The sequence below is a fragment of the Lycium barbarum genome, chromosome 5, assembly GCF_019175385.1.
Source record: "Lycium barbarum isolate Lr01 chromosome 5, ASM1917538v2, whole genome shotgun sequence".
Classification (NCBI taxonomy): Eukaryota; Viridiplantae; Streptophyta; class Magnoliopsida; order Solanales; family Solanaceae; genus Lycium; species Lycium barbarum.
This window is the reverse complement of record NC_083341.1, coordinates 128,741,161-128,762,834: the sequence shown is the minus strand read 5'-3', so window position 1 is coordinate 128,762,834 and position 21,674 is coordinate 128,741,161. Positions and strand designations below refer to the sequence as shown.

General features: G+C 33.6%; 1 protein-coding gene and 1 non-coding gene across 3 annotated transcripts; one reads left to right on the top strand and one right to left on the bottom strand.

Annotated features, from left to right (window-relative positions):
* Nucleotides 1-1,155: 1,155 nt before the first annotated feature.
* On the bottom strand, nt 1,156-7,065 carry LOC132641528 (UDP-galactose/UDP-glucose transporter 3-like). Of its 2 annotated transcripts, XM_060358560.1 has the most exons (8): nt 6,834-7,065; nt 5,910-6,007; nt 5,689-5,819; nt 5,367-5,397; nt 3,572-3,675; nt 3,303-3,424; nt 1,441-1,845; nt 1,156-1,361 (listed from the first exon to the last, which is right to left on the bottom strand). In XM_060358560.1, exons 1-8 carry the CDS (start codon nt 6,935-6,937, stop codon nt 1,307-1,309), a joined length of 1,050 nt encoding a protein of 349 aa, XP_060214543.1. In that variant the 5' UTR covers nt 6,938-7,065; the 3' UTR covers nt 1,156-1,306. The 2 variants fall into 2 exon arrangements, with proteins under 2 accessions (XP_060214543.1, XP_060214542.1); XM_060358559.1 differs by having other exon boundaries at nt 1,156-1,845.
* Nucleotides 7,066-10,921: 3,856 nt separating this feature from the next.
* Nucleotides 10,922-10,995, top strand: TRNAI-AAU (transfer RNA isoleucine (anticodon AAU)). The gene has a single exon. It is a non-coding gene; the product is annotated as a tRNA-Ile (tRNA).
* Nucleotides 10,996-21,674: the final 10,679 nt, after the last annotated feature.

The window sequence follows — 21,674 nt, the reverse complement described above, 5'->3', positions numbered from 1 at the left end:
GGGAGGATAGGATGTACTCAGACCTTACCCCTACCTTTGTCAGGTAGAGAGGCTCCGTTTCTGATAGACCCTCGGCAGATACTGTTACTGGTAATGCTGACTGCAAATGAACAGCTATCTTTACATAAAAACTTGTTATATGCACAGAACATGAAAGAGATACAGAGTTCTTACACGAAAACATAAAGGTTGTTGCTTTCTCTGGCTTTATGAGAGAGCTCTTCCCTTCCTTTTGCTTCTGCTGCTGTTGTCTCTGTGTCTGATATGTAAAATGGGGTTAGAATCTTGTGGGGGAAGGAGGGGTCTGTTGCTTATTCAAATTGGTCAGCAGTTGGTGGTGGTGGTGGCCAACTATAATCATTATTAAAAGCAAAAAGCTAGTGGTACAAGGAGAGGGAAGCCTGTACAAATTAAAGTGTGAATTCTACTGGCAGTCACTTTGTGGGTTGAACATTGAGAGGAAAAGACTAGAATGACCTTAAATAACTATTGTTAATTGTCTTGTGTATACTGTGGAAGGACATAATAGTAATTATATGTGGTCATGATGGACCAACCATGGCCCAAGGAAAGTTCTTTAATGTTTGGCTTAACATTGACAACTCCGCAAATTCGACTGCAAGTTTCATTTAGACACTTGAATTACGACTTGTTTCAATTGAGCACCCGACACATGATAAAATTCATATTAGTTACTTTCGGTTCAAATTTTGAAATTTTCTTGCGTGTGTTCTAAATGCCCATTCCGTAAATAAATTAACCATTAAAATATGTTTCTTCTTTTAATTATACGAATTAGTCTCAATAACGAGTATGATGTGCATAAATAACGAAATAACACATTTTAAGTGGTTACCTTATCTAAATTTGAAATCACGTGCAAAAGCTTTTTCAAAATTTAAATCAAATGTGTCTAATCGAAACACTTTATTACATGTTCAGATGCTCAATTAGAACAAGCCATAATTCGAGTGTAATGAAATTTACTGACAAGTTTGAGGATTGTCCATGTATTAAGCCTTATATTTTGAATTATTTTTTGCGTTGGAATAAGGTGTGCTGTTGGATCTGCCATGTCCCATTTTGGTCGTAGCCAAGAATTATACAGAACAACGTTGTACTTACAAATTGGCACCTGAAGGTCTACCGAAAATATTGAAAAGAGAGAAGTCCTTAGACGTTCTATAAAACATTAGTGAAGCTATAGCTTCTGAGCTGTTTGTGGTCTAAAACATTGTAAGTATGAAACAACTACAAAAATGGGCTTACAGTATACCCTGGAAAAAAACTTCGTTCTACAAATGTGCTAATTCTTTTCGATTACATTTTCCAATAATGGAACTGTTGCCACTCCTGGGATGCTGGAACTACAGCAGGAGAAAAATGACTAATAATAGTACAGAACTGTATCCTCAGATAAAAAGATATAGTAACATTTACATGGGCTTCCTCTTCTTTGTCATCCTCTGCAACTTCCTCCACTTCAAATAAATCTGGTAAGACAATCCTGAGAACACCATGGCGACGCTTGTCCATTGCTTTTGTGACAGTGGATTGCCACTTAACACGGAAGATACAACTATGCTCACAAACTTGCGTGTTGTAGTGATGGTTGTGTTGGTCAGAGAACCAAAGCGACTAATGGTTAGGAAAATGAAGTTCTGGCCCACAGCGCCGCATAGACAGTAAAGAAGAATGTCCCATGCTGCCTCTGGATGCTGCTTACAGAACTGAACGGCCTCATAACCGCTGGCAGTTGGCCAGCCAAACATGAACACCATATTGTAAATGGTACCCCACAAATTCATTCCAAACATAATATCCCACGCAGATGTCTTAGGATACCTGAGAAAAATTAGGAGAAATTTAGTTGTTGAATACAAGTGAAAAACAGGATTTCAGAGAACTCCTTAAATGAAAGAACAGACTAATGTTAAAGGACATTTGATGTATCGCTAGCGCATTCGAGGAGAAAAAGATAGCCTGACATTCAAGATATGAGCTGTGCATCCATTGGCAATAGAATAAGCATAAAACTACTTTAAATACTCATAACATGGAACATGATTACGTGCAAATCCATCCTATTCTTTATCAAATTTCAACTCGAAATCCAGAAACTTCCACACACATGATATTCCAGTTATTATCCTACTATTCCTGATATCCCTCTCCAGTCAATTGTGTGCGTGAATGAGCTGGTTTCGTGGATCCAATTTCTATGCTTAAGCGACTAAAATGTCCTTTCTGGGTAACTACCTGATGTCGGGACACCAGACAGTGTATCCGACTGGAGGTACTTCAGTTAACTCTTAAAACACTTCCGGCTCTTTTATACCTCAACGTAAATTTGTGTTGTTAGACACTCAGCAACCTGATGGACAGTAGATCACCTAATCATGTAGTTAGTCTGAATTGAAATCAGGTAACTAATTTAAACAATTAAATAATTTTTTATTTATTAGCCATTAATTTGTCCCGGGGGAAATATCATGAAATATAGAAATATTCTACTTAATGGAGTTATAAAGCCAGACAATTCCTCCTGTCTCAACCTCATAAAAGCTATACCAATTAGACCCTTTAGTACCTTTGTGCTTCCTTCTACTGCCATATCTTTCCTAAACCCTATAGAATTTGTGCTTCCCTTCTACTCCTGTTGAGAAAAAGCGTCCATGAGGTGGAATTAAGTTCCAGAATAAGCAGTTGGAGAAAAGTGAGAGCACTTCAGAGCCATAAAAGCAAGCTTTACTGGAGTTATTGGATAAGCCAACTTTTCTATCATCAGCTTGGTCACTTTTACTACATGTTACCTTCTGCCCAAATCATGCTTAAAAATTATCAACAGCATCTTGCAGTTAAGTATTTTGAAGGACGGAGTTATAAAAAGGAAGTGTTTGTTGCTCCTTTATTAGTACGTCCTTTATCCCCAAATCCCAAAATACCCTTCAATCCAGCTTGAGAGTTGGTATAACTGGCATAGTTCAGAAGACTGTAAGGTTCTTCCGTATGTAAATAGATAAAATTCCGGTTCTAATCCGGATGATTTCTGGACAGGACTCTACTTGAGATGAGAAAATACAAACCTACTGAACAAGAGTCAATTCTACGATGTAGTGTTTTCCCCAGCATTAGCAAAAATTCATGAAGTGAGAGAACATTGATTTGCACTATTCAGGATGTGATAAAGAAAGCTAAAGCATATAAAACAAAAAACAAAAAACAAAAAACAAAGAATTCCTTGTAAGAACTTCCGGAAGATTAAGCACAAAAAGACTTCGATAGGTTAACAGGAAAACTACCTTGCTGAAATCGAATCCTGCGTAGCATTGGTGAAACCATCAAAGGTGAGGTTCAGGAAGCAAAGCCCATACCCAAGTGGAGCGTTTGGGTGTGCCAATTTACTAATGGTTTTCGAGCTAGTCTGTAATCAAGTCAAGTACAAGAGAAAAAGTAAGGGGTAGTTCACAGAAAGGACCTTGGCTTTTCCTCGAATAATTACAAGCATGTCAAAGGGAAGAGAGAAGAAAAGTTACACATTGTAGCTTAGATATTGTAATGAAAATGTTACCTTTGAGAGCGCAAATAGTGACACACCACCAGCAACAAGTAGAGAACACACATATTCTGGAATGGAGTATCTTATGCCATAAACAAGCGTTCCCATGAACATTACTACAAGAAGCAATGACATAACTTTTTCAGAAGACAGAAAAAGAATAAGAAGAAAGAAAGTTATACTGAAATAAACTTTAATCTCATTATCAAAAAGATTGACTTCAACATTCTTACTGCAGAAAAACTTCGCTCTTTAGAGGAGATAAAAATAAAGTTACCAAGAAAAGAAAAAAAAATAATCTACCAAAACATCTTTTTTCCCCTTTCATGATAGCATGATTCTTTCCTTATCGAACAGCATCCACATAAAATCTAAGTGATACTACAGATGGTCCGCAGTAATGCTAGTTTCCACCTAATGCTCAGCCCTTGAAAACTATATCAATGGCAAACATCTTGATCCAGTGAACTCATGTTCCTCTACAGAATGCTCTAATTTCCTTTTCTGCAGCTGCAATGAAGCTCTGCTTTTGGATGCAAGAATTCAGTTTTAGAATGATAAGAGAACATATTTGTAAATCATTTTTTAAGGTTTTAATTCTAAATCCTTTATTCAATCACTAATTCATCTCATATACCAACATTTTCGCTCTTTATATTCTTTCAATCAGAATCAGAGGCTTTTGTTCATTCTGTAGATCATGGAGAACTAATAACAGTAAGTTGCCACTAAAGCAGTAATTGCTCCTAGATGGTCCAAGTTGTGCAAATAAAGTGGTGAGTACCTATTGACATATTTTCACGCACTATAAATCCAATCTAGGTTTACAATATTTGGAATCCTGCACCTTCTATAGAGCAGTCAGATTATAACACTTCAACAATCAAACTCTTCGATTTTGATACTGAGGCATAGTTGTTGAAGAACAATCAAAAGCTTCTATTTTGGCTAGTTTCTGGAAGGATTATTGCAATGGTTGATACAATGCTTGGAACCATGATCCTATGCTTATAAAAAAAATAAAAAATCTTGGAACCATGTCAAGTATTTATTCAAATATTTTATTTGACCAAAGTATGCAATTACTTGGGACAGATCTAAGCCTTCAGCTTGTGTGCAGTTTTCATAACTTCTATAAGTCCATGTAATGTATTCAAGGATAGCATTAGTAGAACATCAAAAGATCGAAATGCGTCTCTTTTTCTTTTCCTTTCTTTTGACATTAATGTATTCAAAGATGGCTCTTTTAAGTAATGGTTCGCATCTTATTTTGTTTCAGTATATCTTATTCTACCATTTGTGCTCTCCTCTCTGTTTCAGTAATAAAAGCCCTTTATCTAAAAATTAGTTCTGCCTACATCACAGAGATTGCTATGCCACACAAATACCACTCTTCTCTTTGCCCTTTTATCTTATTTGTCTCACAATCGGGTATAAAGACTTAAATTTCACTTATAGCAACTCCAGTATTCAAGATTGTCGCATTCCATTATGACATAACACCTGTCCAAGTATAAAACTGCAAGGGCACAGCTGAATTACCAAAGACGTAGAACAATTGAAAGACCACCATGTTCACTGGATCTCCTTACAATTCAGAAATTCAATAATATCATCATATCATCTTTCTTTGAAACTCTAAAACCCCTAGAACATGGCCTTTTCCATAAATAAAAGTTCATTCAAGACATTTTCTATCCACCTTTTTATCTTCCCATAAATCTCAGAATTCACAACATACACAAAAGCATACTCAAAGAAAAGAACATCCATGTAAGTTACAAAAAATGCTTGCTTGCTAACATACCAGGAATCATTTTTGATGATTTTGCCAGGACCTGCAAGGGTAAATAGCCTTATTACTTACTACGTATTTGGTGAAAAAAGGAAACAACAATCAAGGTTTCATCAACTAAACATCAGGTTAATCAGCCACTAAAATGACTTAGAATGTTACTAAAACCTCATGCATTTCTCTCAATCCCGAAAAGTACTTCAGGAAATCCTAAAATGCTAGCTAGTTAGTACTATGTTTCACATTTTACAAGAAACCACAAAACCAGAAAATTCAAGAAATTAAGCCCCTCACTTGGAATATACAAGGAAAAACAAACAAGAATTGCGCATACCTGAGCAGGATAGCTAATGTACTTCAATGCTTCAATCCCCATTGCGGGGCCAATAGTATTTGTAATACCCGCACTCCAATAACTCCACCAAGGAGCACCACCACTCTTCCCATTAGACCAAATCTTAATCACTGCAACAAAAACCACACTCAGTACTTAACCAATTATGCGTTTCGCGTACACATTATAACAGAGAGTCGTCGAACATGCTATATACTTACTTATAAATGACCATACCAAACAAACTACATTCTGCGCCAGGTTTAGGAACGCCAAGTGTTCAAACCTCTCATTGTTAGGACCAAACCGCTTCGTTGACCTAAAATCCATACGTAAACATATTAAAATTAACCAAATAAATAAGGAAATAGATGAATATAAACACATTCCACAACAAAGTTAAAAGGAAAACACCAAAAACTTGCATAAAACTCATGCATTGCGAGCACATTGTACTCAAAATTGGACCTTTTAGAGTATATAAGAAAAGAAAAACTCGACAAATTGTTACTAATAGTGCATCTGTAACATTGTTTAAGCTCAAAATGAGAAAAAAAAAAAAAAAAACTGGAATTAACTACAACTTCATCGCTAATTTGCTCATAGCTAACAGAATTATATTATAATCCGTCGCTAATCCGGATTAATCGCGGATTTTGCTGTTTAGCTGCGAAATTTGTCCGTTACTAATTCCTAATTTTTTAGTAGTGTTCACGAATGGGGTACTCTCTCTGTCCCAATTTATGTCCCAACGTTATATTTTTTGTTTTTTGAGAGTCAATTTGACTAAATTATAAAACTAAGTTGAATTAGATCAACTCAATATTTTAAGATTAAAAAATTATATATTTAAAATAACGTAAAAAGTATTATAAGTTACAACTTTTCTCATATCAATTTAGTTAAATTATAGGGTTTGAACACACAAATTGGGACAGACTTAGCTAACATTTGGCAAAAAGCACGTTTCACCAATTCGATCAATTAAACATCAACTTTAATCATAGGAAAATGCAGAACTTGCACTAAATATCATGAATTTTTATTTTTAACAATAAAAGAAAATCATATAAGTAATAAACGAAGCTTTAAAAAAAAAAAAAAAAAAAAAGAGGAATTAAATAAAAGGAGAAATGTAGTTATACACAGTCTCTTGAAGAACGCCTTGATAAATATAAGCAGACCAAATGCCGGCAACACAAAACGCGAGTACAGCTACGCGCCGGAGACCAGCACCGTGAGCTTCCATTTCGGATCCCCGGTTGCCACGTGGCGTATTCTCCGACGATCAAACGCCGCAGGCCAAAGAGAGAAATGAATCGAAGCCGTTGATGTTTTCGCGGTTTTCTTTTTAGCCGGCGATTTAGTTGTTTGCTGAGGAATTTTTTATATATATATCGCGCGTGGGGTGAGTGCTACGTGTTTGATTACACGTGGAGAGATATTATTGGTTAAGGTGAGGTCAGTGTGGCAGGTGATTGGCTGAGTAGATTTGACCCAACGTTTAACGACTTAAAACTGGAATAGTAGCCCCTTTGGAAATCTTTTTTTTTTTTAATTTCTATTTTGAGATCTGACTTTTTTTTATAACGGATAATAGCACTTTTGATCCCTAAATTATTGATTTATTTTGTTTTCAGTCGTTATAATATATGATTCAGCATATTTAACTATTCATTAATTAAAATAGTATTTTTGGTCCCTTCTCATAAAAATATTATACTCCAACCGTTTCAATTTATGTGAATAGTTTAACTAGACATGAAATTTAAGAAAGAAGGAAAAACTTATGCAATTTGTGGCCTAAATTAAACAAGCTGTAAATATTTGTTTGGCCTTAAATCATTTTATTAAGGGTAAAAAGAGAAGTTTTTATTTCTAATTATAGAAATGTATCATTCTTTTTTAGATAAACTAAAAAAAAATGTATCACATCAATTGAGACAGGGAGAGTAATAATTATTTATAAAACTATATAATGATCAAATTTGAAGTAACAACACAAACTTAACATAAAATGAGTATTTAAGTGACAGAAATGATTAATAATTATCACAAACTTATAAATATTCACAAGCAAAAGGATAAAAAAATGTCGGTGCAATTAATTAAAAGTTTAATGAACTAATTGTTGGTGTGGAAGTAACAAATACACAGTAGTAATAGATTGTTTTGATACCAACCAGTTTATAGTTAAGGACCTTCAACTGTGAAATAATTCAAACCTTGAAGGACCGGGGTTTGAATCTCATGTCCTGCTTTTCTTGGTAATTTTTTCGTTTTTAGCTGACAAAACGCAGGAATGGCAAGTTTCAAACACGCGACCTCATGGGCAGGGCAGAGCTAGGTAGGTTCAAGGGGTTCATCCGAATCCTTTCGGCGAAAAATTACAGTATATATACAAGATTAAAATTATTTTTTTATGTATATATAGTAGATATTGAACCCCCTGGCTTCCTCGTATATTTATTTCTTCATATTTTTAAACCTCCTAGGTGAAAATTCTTATTCCGCCACTGCTCATGGGCACAAAGTGGTGCTCACAACCATCACCCCACAAACTAAGCTTTACCAATTAGGGTCATTTAATTCATAATTATACGTTATCAGTACATTAGTTCTATGTGTGCTTAATACAATTATCGGACGAAGTGATATTGCGTACATGCTTTAACTAACGTGCATTTATCCTTGGTGGTGCCCCGTCGTCTCCAAGTCCTATGGGTCCGCCTCTGTTCAAGGCTATTTCCTATTATACAATGGTGTACAAATTCAGTATTAAATATCCTCGCAAAAAGGCTGTAAAATGCCGGATGAAGATTGATATGCCAAAAGCCCACGACTCTATGGAATGGGGTTTCCAAAAGCAAGTGTTAAACAATTTAAACATACTTGAAACTTTTTTCAAATGGATAATGACTTGTCTAACCACTAACTTCTACTACATTATCATCAATGTGAAACCTTCGATCAAGTCCATTGCCTGCCAAGAAGGTCTGAGGAAAGGACGTGATTCTTTGTCCTCATTTTTATTTGTGCTAGTCATATACTCCTACTATCTAAACAGGTTACTAAAATCACTTAAGAATAAAGCAAAATTTAACTTTCATCCAAATTAGTATGCAATTAGTTAAACATTATTCAATTGAAATTTGCAAGATGATCTGTATTACTATGTAGAGGAGATGTTATCTTAGTACGAATACTTTATGAATGCTTTAGAAGTTTCTCTTAAGCTTCTGATTTGGTGGCTAATACTTAAAAAAAAATACTACTCATATACATTTGGTGGAGTGTGTGAGGATGTAATATAGGTGATATTAAAGAGTTTGGGGTTTATTAAATGTGTTCTACCTATTAGATATCTGGGAGTCACTTTGAGGATGTTGGGTAGAATCGCATCATGGACTACTAAATATTTATCATATGCTGGAAGAATTTAATTAATTAAAAGTGTCATGTTCTCCGTAACAAATTAAATCTTTTGGTCACGAATTTTTATTTTGCCAAAGGAAATTGTCTACTGGATAAAAGTTACTTGCAGATGGCTTCTTATGGACTGAAGGAACTGAGGTTATAAGAAATCAACGCTAAATTGGGATAGAGGTTGATATCCTAAGTTTGATGGGGGCTAAAATATCCTGGATGTGCAGATATAGAATAAAGCTACTATATATAAGTGAGTACTATGGAGCTAACCCGTGCCAAAATTAGAATGACAAGCTTTAGGTTCAGTGAATACATATTTACTCTGGTAAGGGGAGACCAATATACAAAAATATTAATTTCTCTCAAGCTTCCGAGATGATGAGGAAAGTGTTGCAAGACGACTTCCCAGTGGCGGCTAAGGGGTTAGGCCACTAAGGCATTTGCTTTAGGCCCCAAATTATTTCTAATAATACTATACTACAACAACAACAACCCAGTGAAATCCCACAACGTGGGGTCTGGGGAGGGTAGAGTGTACGCAGACCTTACTCCTATCAAGGTAGGATGGCTGTTTCCGAAAGACCCTCGGCTCAATAAAAAACATAAAAAGAGGTCGGATAAGGCTAAGAGATTCAAAGCGATATGGAAATGAACTTTTGGGAAGTACTATTAGTTGTCTTACAAAAATTAGGTAATAGGGAAAACACATTTAGATCCTTGTATACCTCTTAATATAAATCTTGTTAAGCCGTCTATATTTGATAATGGAGTAAATGATCCAAATTATGTTTCTCGTTTTTTTCGTCTTACAAGAAATCTATAGTCTTAATTTTTTCCCCTTCGTCCAAGTAATACATTTTTGTGTGTGAGAGTGTGTGCGCGAAGTTGTTTTTGAAAAAAAAAGGTTTAAGGCCTATTATTATAGTTTGGCTTTAGGCACTAAATATGTTGAACCGCTCCTGCTACTTCCAGGCTACTAGTGTTGTGGTGGCTGAGATGGAACATATTGAATCTTTCTACATAAAGAAAAGAGATATTTTCGTTTATGTTCCTTTGGCCAAACTTAATTAATTACCGGCAATAGTTTAAAGATACAAAACCTATACACTCATGTGTATATTATACTTATAGTTTATGTATATTATATGTATGGTATATGTATATTTAAGTATAAATATACAAATCCTATGCATTTTCTAGCTATTGTATAAGCTAAATCACCCAAAGATGCTGGGCTATAATTTTTCGTAAAGATGCATATGAAAATATATAAGAGAGGATTTTCAGAAGGTCTTTGGAGGAAGTTGTCATGCAATAATTATGGTGCGCCAAAATGGATTTTCATTCTTTTCTTAGCTAGTCATGTCAAGTCTTTTACGAAGGATAAACCACATGACGAGATTATTGATAAACAAATGTGCCCAATATGCAATAGTGAGGATGAGAGCATAACCCATCTGCTCTTTGGTTGTGAGATTTTCAAGTGCATTTGGAGTACAATATATATTGATAACAACAATAACAACATACCCAGTATAATCCCATCAGATGAGGTCTGGAGAGGGTAGAGTGTACGTAGGCATTATCCCTATCTTGGGAGGTAGGGTCGTACAATATATACTGGTATAGCAAGATACTCAAAGGCAGAGTATAGAATTATACCAATGCATCATTAAACTAGCTAGGTTTCGATCCCAAAGTATAAGAGTAATTTTGTATTTCCCTCTCTTAAACTAGTACGCTATGATAAAATATTTAGTCTCTGAGTAAGGCTTATTTAAGTAAAATGAAATCTTAAAACAACGGCCCATTAGCTCAGTTGGTTAGAGCGTCGTGCTAATAACGCGAAGGTCGCAGGTTCGAGACCTGCATGGGCCATTACTTATCATTTTTGTTACTATATTTTGGCAGGTTTCGTATGGTATCTTTTTAACATTACGATTCTTTTTTTTTTTTCCCCGTAAACAACCCAATAAATGGGGTAACTGTAAAAAAGTCTATCAAATATAGTTTAATTTTAGGAAAAATATCGAACTAACTTTTGTAATTTAAAAATGACTAAACTTTCAACATATACCCTAGAAAATCAATTTGCCCACCAGCCAATCTTCAGCAGAACTCACACAAAGTCACAAACCCAATTTTAAATCATATCTTTTCATTAAAAAAATCATTTTGTACTGAAAAAAAATTCTCCCTCACCATTGGAACATGGGCGGAGCCACCTTCGGCCAAGGGTGGTCAGGTGCACACCCTTCGTCGGAAAATTACGCGGTGTACATAGGTTAAATGTTAGCTACTATGAGTATATATTTAATTTTGCACACCCTTAACACAAGTGAGAAGAAAATTTGCACACCCTTCGCCAAATTCCTGGCTCCGCCACTGCATTGGAATAATCATTTGCGGATACATTAAAAGTGCCAGAAGCAAACATTATAGGACCATTAACCTTTTCTACTCCAAAATGTTTTTTTTTAAAGCGAGAAATGATTTTAAATATAGGTTTACTGGTTTCCGTGCAAATTTATATTTTAAGCTATGTACTGAAAGTTTCTTAGGCTGCTTAAGTGCACTAAGCTCCAGCTATGCGTGGGGTCCGTGAAAAGTTTGGACCACAGGGATCTATTGTACGCAACCTTATCTTACATTTTTACAAGAGATTGGTTCCACAGCTCGAACCCGTGACCTCCGGGTCACATGGAAGTTTCTAGTATTAACATATAAATATCCTTATTTCCTAACAAAAAGTTTATTTTCTTTATTACGAGAATTGGTTTCCCCTTGTTGAGGAATCTAGTTCACAGGACTTTTAGTAAACATGATTTTGACATAAGTGAATTGAAGGAAGGGTCAACAAAAAGTAGGTTCTCCCCTTGGAGAAAAAAGAAGTTTCTTCGTGTGAAAGAGAATATGTAAATTTTCTTTGTTTCTTCTACGGGAAGCAGGAAGTAGCTTTTAGGTAGAGATTTCTAAGAGGTCGAAAATGATATATTGCAATTTTTTTTTATAAATTTCTTGCTTTCAAATGTTAAATATTGTTGCGCCGTTGTAGTTATCATGCCATTTTTTAAAATAAAAAAAGTTATCATGCCATTTTTTTAATTAAAGAAGTTATCATGCCATTTTTTTAATTAAAGAAGTTATCATGACATGGTTTTTGATTAAAAAAAGTTCATTTGGTTTGGTTTTTTTTAACCCCTCCCTAAAAGCTTCCAATTTTTTTGCTCCGTTGATGATTTGAATTCACAATCTTCGAGTTAAAGGTGAGGGTACTTACCACCTGAGCAACCATCTCTTACTGTTTCGTTTATTCTTATTCACTGAGTCTCCACAAAAGATTTTCGATGGCGATTACTTAATTTTTTGTAGTGACTAACGATTTTATTGTAGTAGAACAAAAGTTTTGGTTTTATTTGTTTTTTTTCCTCTATTACGTCTTTTTAATACTTTTCTTACCCCATACCACAAAGAAGTCCAATAGTTGCGCTTACTTCTTCCTTCAACCCTGAAAAGAGCATATGCATCCCGGGATTCTCTCCATCTCAGAAGTGGATTCCCCTACAAGGGTACTTGAGTACGACTACGGCTATGAAAAGCTTCTCAAAAGAGGAGGAAAGAGCGTAAACTCGACTCTAAAAGTTTCAGTTGCCTCCCTCTCTCCGCCCTATAACTGAAAAAACTTCTAATATCCCTATTGATCACTTAATTCATGTAGAATCAACAATATCACTTTTTATCCTTCACCATTATGTACGTGATGCCAATGTCCAATTACCTATTGCTTGGTACTGAACGCAGTAGCTATACCATTGGAAAAAAGTCTTACGTCCTACAAAAAGTTGAATTTTCTTGATCCATAAAAAGGTTTCCAAAACTAGAATTTCTTCCCTACGCTACAAGGTGGCAATTACACAAGTTGTTGAGTACTCTATGAGATTCTTCTTACTGAGTTCCTATATCACAATCGAAATTCGAAACTCAAGGCTTGCTTTATAAGATCAATGGACAATTTAAGGTGTGTTTGGTACGGAAAAAATATTTTTTGAATTTTTATTTTTAAATTTTCATATCTTTAGAAAAACAGCTGTCTTTAAATATCAAGAAAATAACTTTCCAAACAAGAAAATCAAGTTTCTTAAGTAAATATTTTACATTAATTGTCTCCTCTAAACCTCCAACACCGCACCCCAACCCCCCGCCTCTGCCTCCACCTTGACGACTACCTCCATAGTGTTTGCTAGATTATATATAAATGATCTTGAGACAATATATATTTGTTGTTTACTTGACAAACATAAAAAAATAAGTCTGAAAATCACTTATTTTTTAAAAATATTTTCCTTTGTACCAAACACACCCTAAGGATAAAATTTTTGCTGTCGAATTGATTTCCACAATGGATCTCAAGACTCCTAAAATATCTACTACTAGAAATTATTATATTTTTCTTCCCATACTGTAGGTCTTTCATTAATGAGTCAAGTCTAAGGTCCCATGACTTTGCTAGGATGGTACATAACTGTACATGGCCACCCATGATTTCAAATTAACTAATACCAAAGTTCCAATAAAAAAATCTTGCTGTGAATTGTGATAATATTTCCACTTGTACAGACTTAAAATATTCGAGAAAATAAATCTGGTCAACAAGGAAGCTAACTTATGCCAATTCCAGTGTGAATGGGTTGCACATGAAAATTCTGCGTACGTGTTAAGTAATTATATTTATTTCTAACTTTGAAAGTTTGGCTACATGTTTTCCTTTAGGACGCAATACTTTCGTTGGCAATTAGCGTGATGATATAGTATCAACCCATTGACTATGTTAGCTAATCAATGTCTCAGATTTGGCCCCAAAGAATATTTGACTTTTCTTTTAAGAAAAATACCTCCCTTCCTTTTTGTTTTCTTACCGAACGTCCAATATCCACATCGAAGCTCCGACTAATCCGAATTCGCGTTGCTTAGAGCTTAAAGGGGAACAACTTCTTAACAAAATCTTTTCTGTATATGCCTAACCTGAAACTCCTAATATAATTAAGGGTGGAGGGATTTTGTCCATCCTACAACAATTTCTTGTTGGTCTTCCATTTTTTTTTTCTTCTGATTTCCCACCACTGTCTCATACCCACAAGTACTATTTCTATTTACTTTGTATTTGCATCATATGTGAAACAACATATTTAAAAATTTAAATGGTCAGAGATGAAACATTTTTATTTATATATATTAGATGTATAACACGCCCCTTTATGTGTGCATCTAATTTTTATTACGAGGGTCTTGAGACTTATAACTTTTTTGGCTAAGTTTCTGAGAGGTTAAAAATGTTTATTTTCAAACAAAATTCTTAGCTTAACAATTAAGGTGTTTGGTCAAACTTTTAAAGAAAAGTAAGTGTTTTAAGTAGTAGCAGAAATTGTTTATCATAGGCTGAAAAAAGTAGTTTTTCTCCAAGAATACCTTTAGATCCTTGGTCAAAAATAAATTGATGCTCTAATTACTTTTCAAATTGAATGAATTGGCAAAAGTATTTTACAAATCAATTAGCCAAATACTAACCACTACTATGCAAAAATACTTTTGACAGAACTTCTTTTTAATTTAAACAGATTTTGAAAAATTGGCAAAATAAGTTAAAGTATTAAACATGTTTAAACAAGTTGCAAGCAGACCAATGACCCCAAATTCAAGAAAGTAAGTGAGTGCAAATGGAGAAAAAGGAAGCGGGAAAAGGAGGAAAAAGGGGAGGAAAAACCATTGGAAGAATTTTCTCCCATGGATAATGACACTTTGAAGGAATCTTACATCACTGCTGAGGTGGTTTACAAAAATTACATCATGCTTATGTTTTAGAATCTAATTCCACAATTGTCACTTCATTGCATTTTCTCATTAGTTACTAATAAAACAAACTTACAGTAAAATGAATTTATTTAAGATGGGAAATAGTATTAATAAAATGATTTGCATGCTATATCAAGAATAAATCGTGGGGCTAAGTGGATGGTATTTTTTTTTTTGGGTGCATGCTTGCCTTAAAAATGCGTCTAGTAAATTAGAGTAAAATGTAGTCCACTCTTTCCAAGAATGCAATTAGGTTTTAAGTAATGAGAAAATGAAATGAAGTGAAATATAGAAAATGCAATAAATTTGTATATTACATTTTCACACAAATTGATATATAGTAGAATTTATTTCTCCCCTGTAAAGGAAAGCCAAATGAAGCAAATGGATATAAGGATAATTGGCCATGTTGGCTAAGAAATTTCTGCAACAATCAGGATAACAATAATTCAAATTAATGTCGTTAGATTTTTAAAAAAGGTACAATTTCCCTTTAATACTAAGAATAGTTTTGAAGCATGGAATTTACTTTTAAAATGGTGAATAGCCTGACAACACTTCTACTCCCTCCGTTCACTTTTAATTGTTCACTATTTTTAAAATAAATTTTTATTTTTACTTGTCATTTTTCACATATCAAGATTAGACAATTTTTTTTTTACCCTTAATTTATTTACTAGACTTCTAGAAATTGTAATGGTCAATTTTACTTAACCAATGCATAGCATTGAGATTGACACAAACCCCTTCGTTTAGTACTGTTTGGCTTCAAAGAATTTAAAGCACTAAAGAGATAGATGAGTTGTAAAGTGCTAGTATATATACGAACCGTGGAATTTCATATTGCTCTAATAATTACGTATGGGAATTTGGGTTTCAATTATTGAGATTGAGTATTAGTTAATAGGGGTATTGTGGTAAAATACCTATCTTAATCATTGTTTCTTAAACAGCATGAAAAATCAAAAGTAGACAAATAAAAGTGAACGAAGACAGTATTTGTTAGATTTTGATATCGCGCTCCCTCAACTCCACAAAGTCCCAACCAGAAACTTGAGTTCAGTATTAATAAGAGTTCTAAAACTCCATTTCATTTTATGTGACACGAAAGCCCAAGCTTATACGCACTAGCACACAGGTTGCCCAATAGGGTCTGAATGAAAGATCAGAGTGCGAGGTCAACAACCTAATCTTTAGTGTAAATTCAGCTAACAAAAATATTCAAAGCTTTTTTAAATAAAATTTACATATCTAGAAATTACATGAAAAGTACTATAGTCGGAATAACTAACCATTCAAAATATTTAGAAGACATATGAGTAAATTACAATAAAAAATTTCCTTTTAACTCTTCAAATTCTAATTGTATCACATAAAATAGGACGAAGAAAATAGTAAGTAATAAAAAAATGATAGCAGTATGAATCATGAAGAAAGTATGGGAATGAAGCAGTGGTCAGCATGGTACGGTATTTGAAACTTCGGTACGGTAATTTTGGTTTTCGGTTTCTAAAAATTCTATACTATTACCGTACCAAAATTAATTCGGTGCGCTTCGGTATTTTAAAGTTCGGTTTCGGTATTTTACGGTACGGTAATCGGTACAATAGTTTGTCCGACTTCGACTTACATATACTCATATCGTGGAGAATTATGACTTCCGCTACTTAAAAAACGTCCTTACACATGTAAAAATATTCAAAAGAAAGTACAAACAATCCCCTTTGTAAATCAATTACACAAAAAAGACATTTAAATCAAGATAGAGTAGTTAAAGTTTCAAAGTTTAGACAATTAATTTTCTAATAATACTAGTTTACAGATTTGTTAGTATCATAATACTAAGATATATGATTTGTATATGTAATTATATACTTCGGTATGGTATTCGATATTTCGGTATTTTCTTTATGAATACCGAATACCGTACCGAATACCAAACTTTTTGAAAATACATATTAAATACCGTATCAAATATCATATTACTGAAATCGCGATATAAATAAATTCAATTTCAATATGATAATCGATATCTATCATACAATGCTCACTCCTAGACTGAAGTGGATGTTTTTTTAATTTTTTTCCATCTTGAATTAGACCCGTCTTGGCTAGGCTCAGACACTGCTGGATTTTAAACTGTAAAAGTCAACTAAGCTCGTTTCTAAAGTCCCCACTAGTTCAAAATTGTTGTATAAGATAAAGTATTATATTCAAAATATTATTTATATATCCGTTGGTGGGTACCTGTTGACTGCACAAAAATGGAATATATTATTATTATTCTTATATTCCTATATATTTTTGCTTGCTTTCCTTTTGAAAAAGCGTCTAATAAATTAGTGAAACATAGTACACTTCCTCTAAAAAGACAAAAGGACATTCCAAATCCTGAATATCATGTTCTTCTTTAAATTGTTGGTAATTATGTTATTTCTAATAGAGACAGAATAAATATTTTCTTTTTTACTCCAACATTTCCCTAATTTGAATACAAATTTCTCGCATAAAGGACTTCGTAGCTAAATGAACTCATGTTATTTAGAGAAGGATAATTGTGAAATTAACATATTTACTTTTGGAAGAAAATTTAATTTTATAAATTGAACAACAAGGAAAAAATGATTCTATGTGGACCAATGGAGCATTGAGAATAAAGAAATACATAATACATTTTCTCTTCCAATTTCATGCTGTTTATCATGTTTAAATCAAATGTCTTGATAAGCTTTAGTTTGTTGTTTCCCTCAACGTAGACTTTTTACTTTTTCTACAATGAGTTTAAGAACAATATTTTTTGAAACATATTGTTTTCTTTGTTACAATTTATGTGATTGTATTTGATTGAGCACGAAATTTACACTACAAAAAAGTATAGAAATCGCAACAAAAAAAATTATATTTGGCAACAACTTAATTTTATTATTGGCAAATGATTTTTTTGTTGCCAAAGAATTTAATTTTGTTGCCATAGTATTGATTATTGTTGCAAAAAGTACTTTTGGCAACAAAAAAAAAGTTGTTGTACGTTGTTGCAATAACAGCCGTTGGGAAAAGTTCATGCAACAAAATTTTTTTTTTTTGTTGCCAAAAGTACTTTTTGCAACAATAATCTATCTATGACAATAAAAAAAAATTGTTGCCAAATATATATTTTCTTGTAGTGTTAAAATGAAAAAGAGACTTTTCAACCGTGTGGCCTAAACAAGCCATATGTATTTATATGGTTTTTAAAAAATCTTATTAAGAATAAAATGAAAAGCTTAAAATACCAAATATAAAAATATGTCATTTTTTTTAGACTGAAAAAAAAAAACCCATACAAATTGGGACAGGGGAGTAATTGATCTAATCTCGCCTTCGGGGTAGGGGGGGTGGGTGGAGGTGGGAGAGAGCGTGAACTAAATATTTTCCTCCTCCAAAGTTCAATGTTTGTTTGGACCATACTATAAGTTACAACCTCCGTTCCATAATAAATGATTTTTTAAGCTCATGCATACCTTAAGAAATTGCTCACTAATAGAAAAGTAGGAGTATTTTTATTAACTTATCCATAATCAAGTATTACTACTTTCTGGAAAAAGAAAAGGTAACTAGTGAATCTTGACTATTTAAATAAGGGTAATCTTGGAAGAATCTGCCAAAAATCTTCTTGAATCCTAAAGTATCACTTCTTTTGGAAAAAATTAAAATGCGTAAAACACCACTTATTATGGAATGGATGGAGTAATTAATAATCAGTTTCTCTTTATAATTTCTAACTCCTTGATGGGAAAAGGGACCAGTATTTAATATGGGTTGTGTTGGGATAGTTGGGACCCTCTACCCTTAATTAGAAGTTTCAGGTTTGTGCCCCTAAAGATGAAAAATATTCTGTTGAGAGCGCCGCCTCAGAAATTGACCCTACAGTGTGCGATCAAAATTTAATCGGACTGAAATATGAATTCGGATATCGAATGAGAAAAAAAAGTTAATAACACTCAACCTCTATGTGTTATTAATGCTTTCATTATCAGGGCACCTCGACATATTTTTTCTTGAAGTTGTTCCCATTTTGTCTTCCTCAAGTTACACACTCACACATGTTTGTGTGCTCCAATTTCCACATTAAATAATATTTTCCCTTTATTTCCCAAAGCCACAACTTAATTAAGATTTAAGACTACGCATGGTCGGTTTTGAGTGGGCGGACAAGGCTCTTATATCCGTAAAAATAATAATTTCTTCTTTTCTTGGCAATGAGTTAGGCAATCTAGTACTCCCTCCTGATTAAAAAAAGTGTCCACTTAACTATTTGCATATTTTTTTAAAAAATATTAACTTTTAAATAAAAATAGATAATTTGACTAAACTTTCCTAATTAAATAAGTATTGAGATTTGATCACAGTACACTTAATAGAGGCAAATTTGAAAAAAAAAAAGTTAATTCTTTCTTGATTTGATTAGTGAACACTTTTTTTAACAAAAAAAAAAGGCTAAGTGAACACTCTTTTTGATCCGGAGGGAGTAATATAGATACTCTGGCTTTAAATAGATTATTAAAAAGTTCTTAACTATACAATAATGACCAAAGGGTACCTACAAGCAGTGTTTTAAAAGGCATAAGGCGAGACGTTTTATGTATGCCTCGGCGAGGCGTAACCCGAGGCATGGGATGTAAGCCCCATGAGTATTTAATTATTAATATTTTCACAAAATAATATAATTATAATAAATATTTTTAAATAGGTAAAATTACATAAAATATAAAATAAAAGCATATATATGTGCTTGATCCTCACAAAAAACTAATCAAAGCAATCCATTATATGTCACTTACAACTTGTAATTATTATAGAACATAACTTTACAAGTATAAACAATACAATGAAATAAAAGCTATTATGAAATGCAGATCAGCTTTAAAATCTTAACTTTCAAACAATGAAAAAATCACAATTTCTTAAAACAATATTACTATCACACTATTCATTTTATCTCCTTATAAGTAAATAATAAATAAAATTTATCAATATTATAATTAAAACGTAACTCCTTCATGAATAAAAATAAAATTACTTTCAAAATGCGAAATAATAAAATATGATAATTTTAATACATAGGACCAAAAGACCAATGACAAGTGAAAATGTACAATTCAGCTATGTATTTTTAAAAGAAATATTAAGTGATATTGAACCTCACGATATTATACAACAACAACATACCCAGTGAATCCCACAACGTGGGGTCTAGGGAGGGTAGAGTGTACGCAGACCTTACCCCTACCTTAGGTAGGGAGGCTGTTTCCGGAAGACCCTCGGCTCAAGAAAAGACATATGAAAGGTCAGATACGGGCAAACAAATCAAAACAATTATGAAAATGAAAACAATGAAAGTTAATAAGCCATTATAAACCAACAGATACTCGCAGAAATCAAGAGACAAGAAACTATAGAGCAATATAACTACTCGTAAGAAAGGATAAACGCGACTACCTACTAGCCTTCTACCCTAATATGAGTCCTTCATACCCTCCTATCTAAAGTCATGTCCTCGGTAAGCAGGAAATGCGCCATGTCCTATCTAATCACCTCTTCTCAATACTTCTTCAGCCTACCTCTACCTCTTCTGAAACTGTCACTAGCCAGCCTCTCGCACCTCTGCATTGGGGCATTTGCATCTCTCCGCATCACATGCCCAAACCATCTCAATCTCGCTTCCCGCATCTTGTCTTCCATTGAGGCTAATCCAACCTTGTCTCGGATGACTTCATTCATAATCCTATCGCTCCTAGTATGCCCACACATCCATCGCAGCATTCTCATTTCCGCCACTTTCATCTGCTGAACATGAGATTTCTTGACTGGCCAACACTCCCCCCCATACAACATAGTTGGTCTAACCACCACTTTGTAGAACTTGCCTTTAAGTTTTGGTGGCACCTTCTTGTCACACAACCCTCACGATATTATCAAATAGTAAATATGCAATAGTACGACTTGTTGTTTGAGTTACACCCAATCTTCTTATTTGTATAGATGAAAAACTATTACGTATCTTTCATTTGTTAAAGAATTATGAGGGTCAACGATTTTAATTAAGGAATTTAATATATAATTTGTGTAAGAACTGTTAGGCGAGCCGCAAGCATTGGGCGTTAGACGTGTTTAGGGCGTATAGTCGAGCGCTTAGGACATAAGCCTCACAGGAACTACGCCCTGCAAGTTAACCCCGAGGCATTTTGCCAATGCCCCGCCCCGAAGTGAGTCCTGAAATTGCCTTTTAAAATACTCCGCATAAGTAGGGCCTTTTATCATGGGGCTATTGGTCCTGTATTTCCCTACAACTCCTTCACATTAATTAGGTTTTTCAAAAAATAAAATAAAAAATAAATAAATAAAAAAAATTAGGTTTTTCAATTATTGGGACAATTATATTATATTAATAATAATAAAAAAAGAACTTGCTATGGACTCTTTATTTCCCGTAAATTAATTGACCTACTACATATTTTGGGTTATCCTGATTTTGACTTCTTTCTTATAAAACGAACGAAAAACTTTATACTTCACCAATATTTTCGTATAACTTACTTCCTCCGTTTTAATTAATTCATATGGGTTGATGCGGAGTACGATGATTAATGTGAATTCGAATATAAATTTTTAATGTTTATAGTTCTATAAAATATACATATGTAGACACTAAATAAGAAATACTATAA

Coding starts and splice junctions, on each gene's coding strand:
- LOC132641528 (XM_060358560.1), bottom strand. CDS start 6,937: ATGGAAGCTCACGGTGCTGGTCTCCGGCGCGTAGCTGTACTCGCGTTT. Junction 6,008..6,833: donor GGCGTTCTTCAAGAGACTGT/GTATAACTACAT, acceptor TATGGATTTTAG/GTCAACGAAGCGGTTTGGTC. Junction 5,398..5,688: donor ACATTAGCTATCCTGCTCAG/GTATGCGCAATT, acceptor TTACCCTTGCAG/GTCCTGGCAAAATCATCAAA.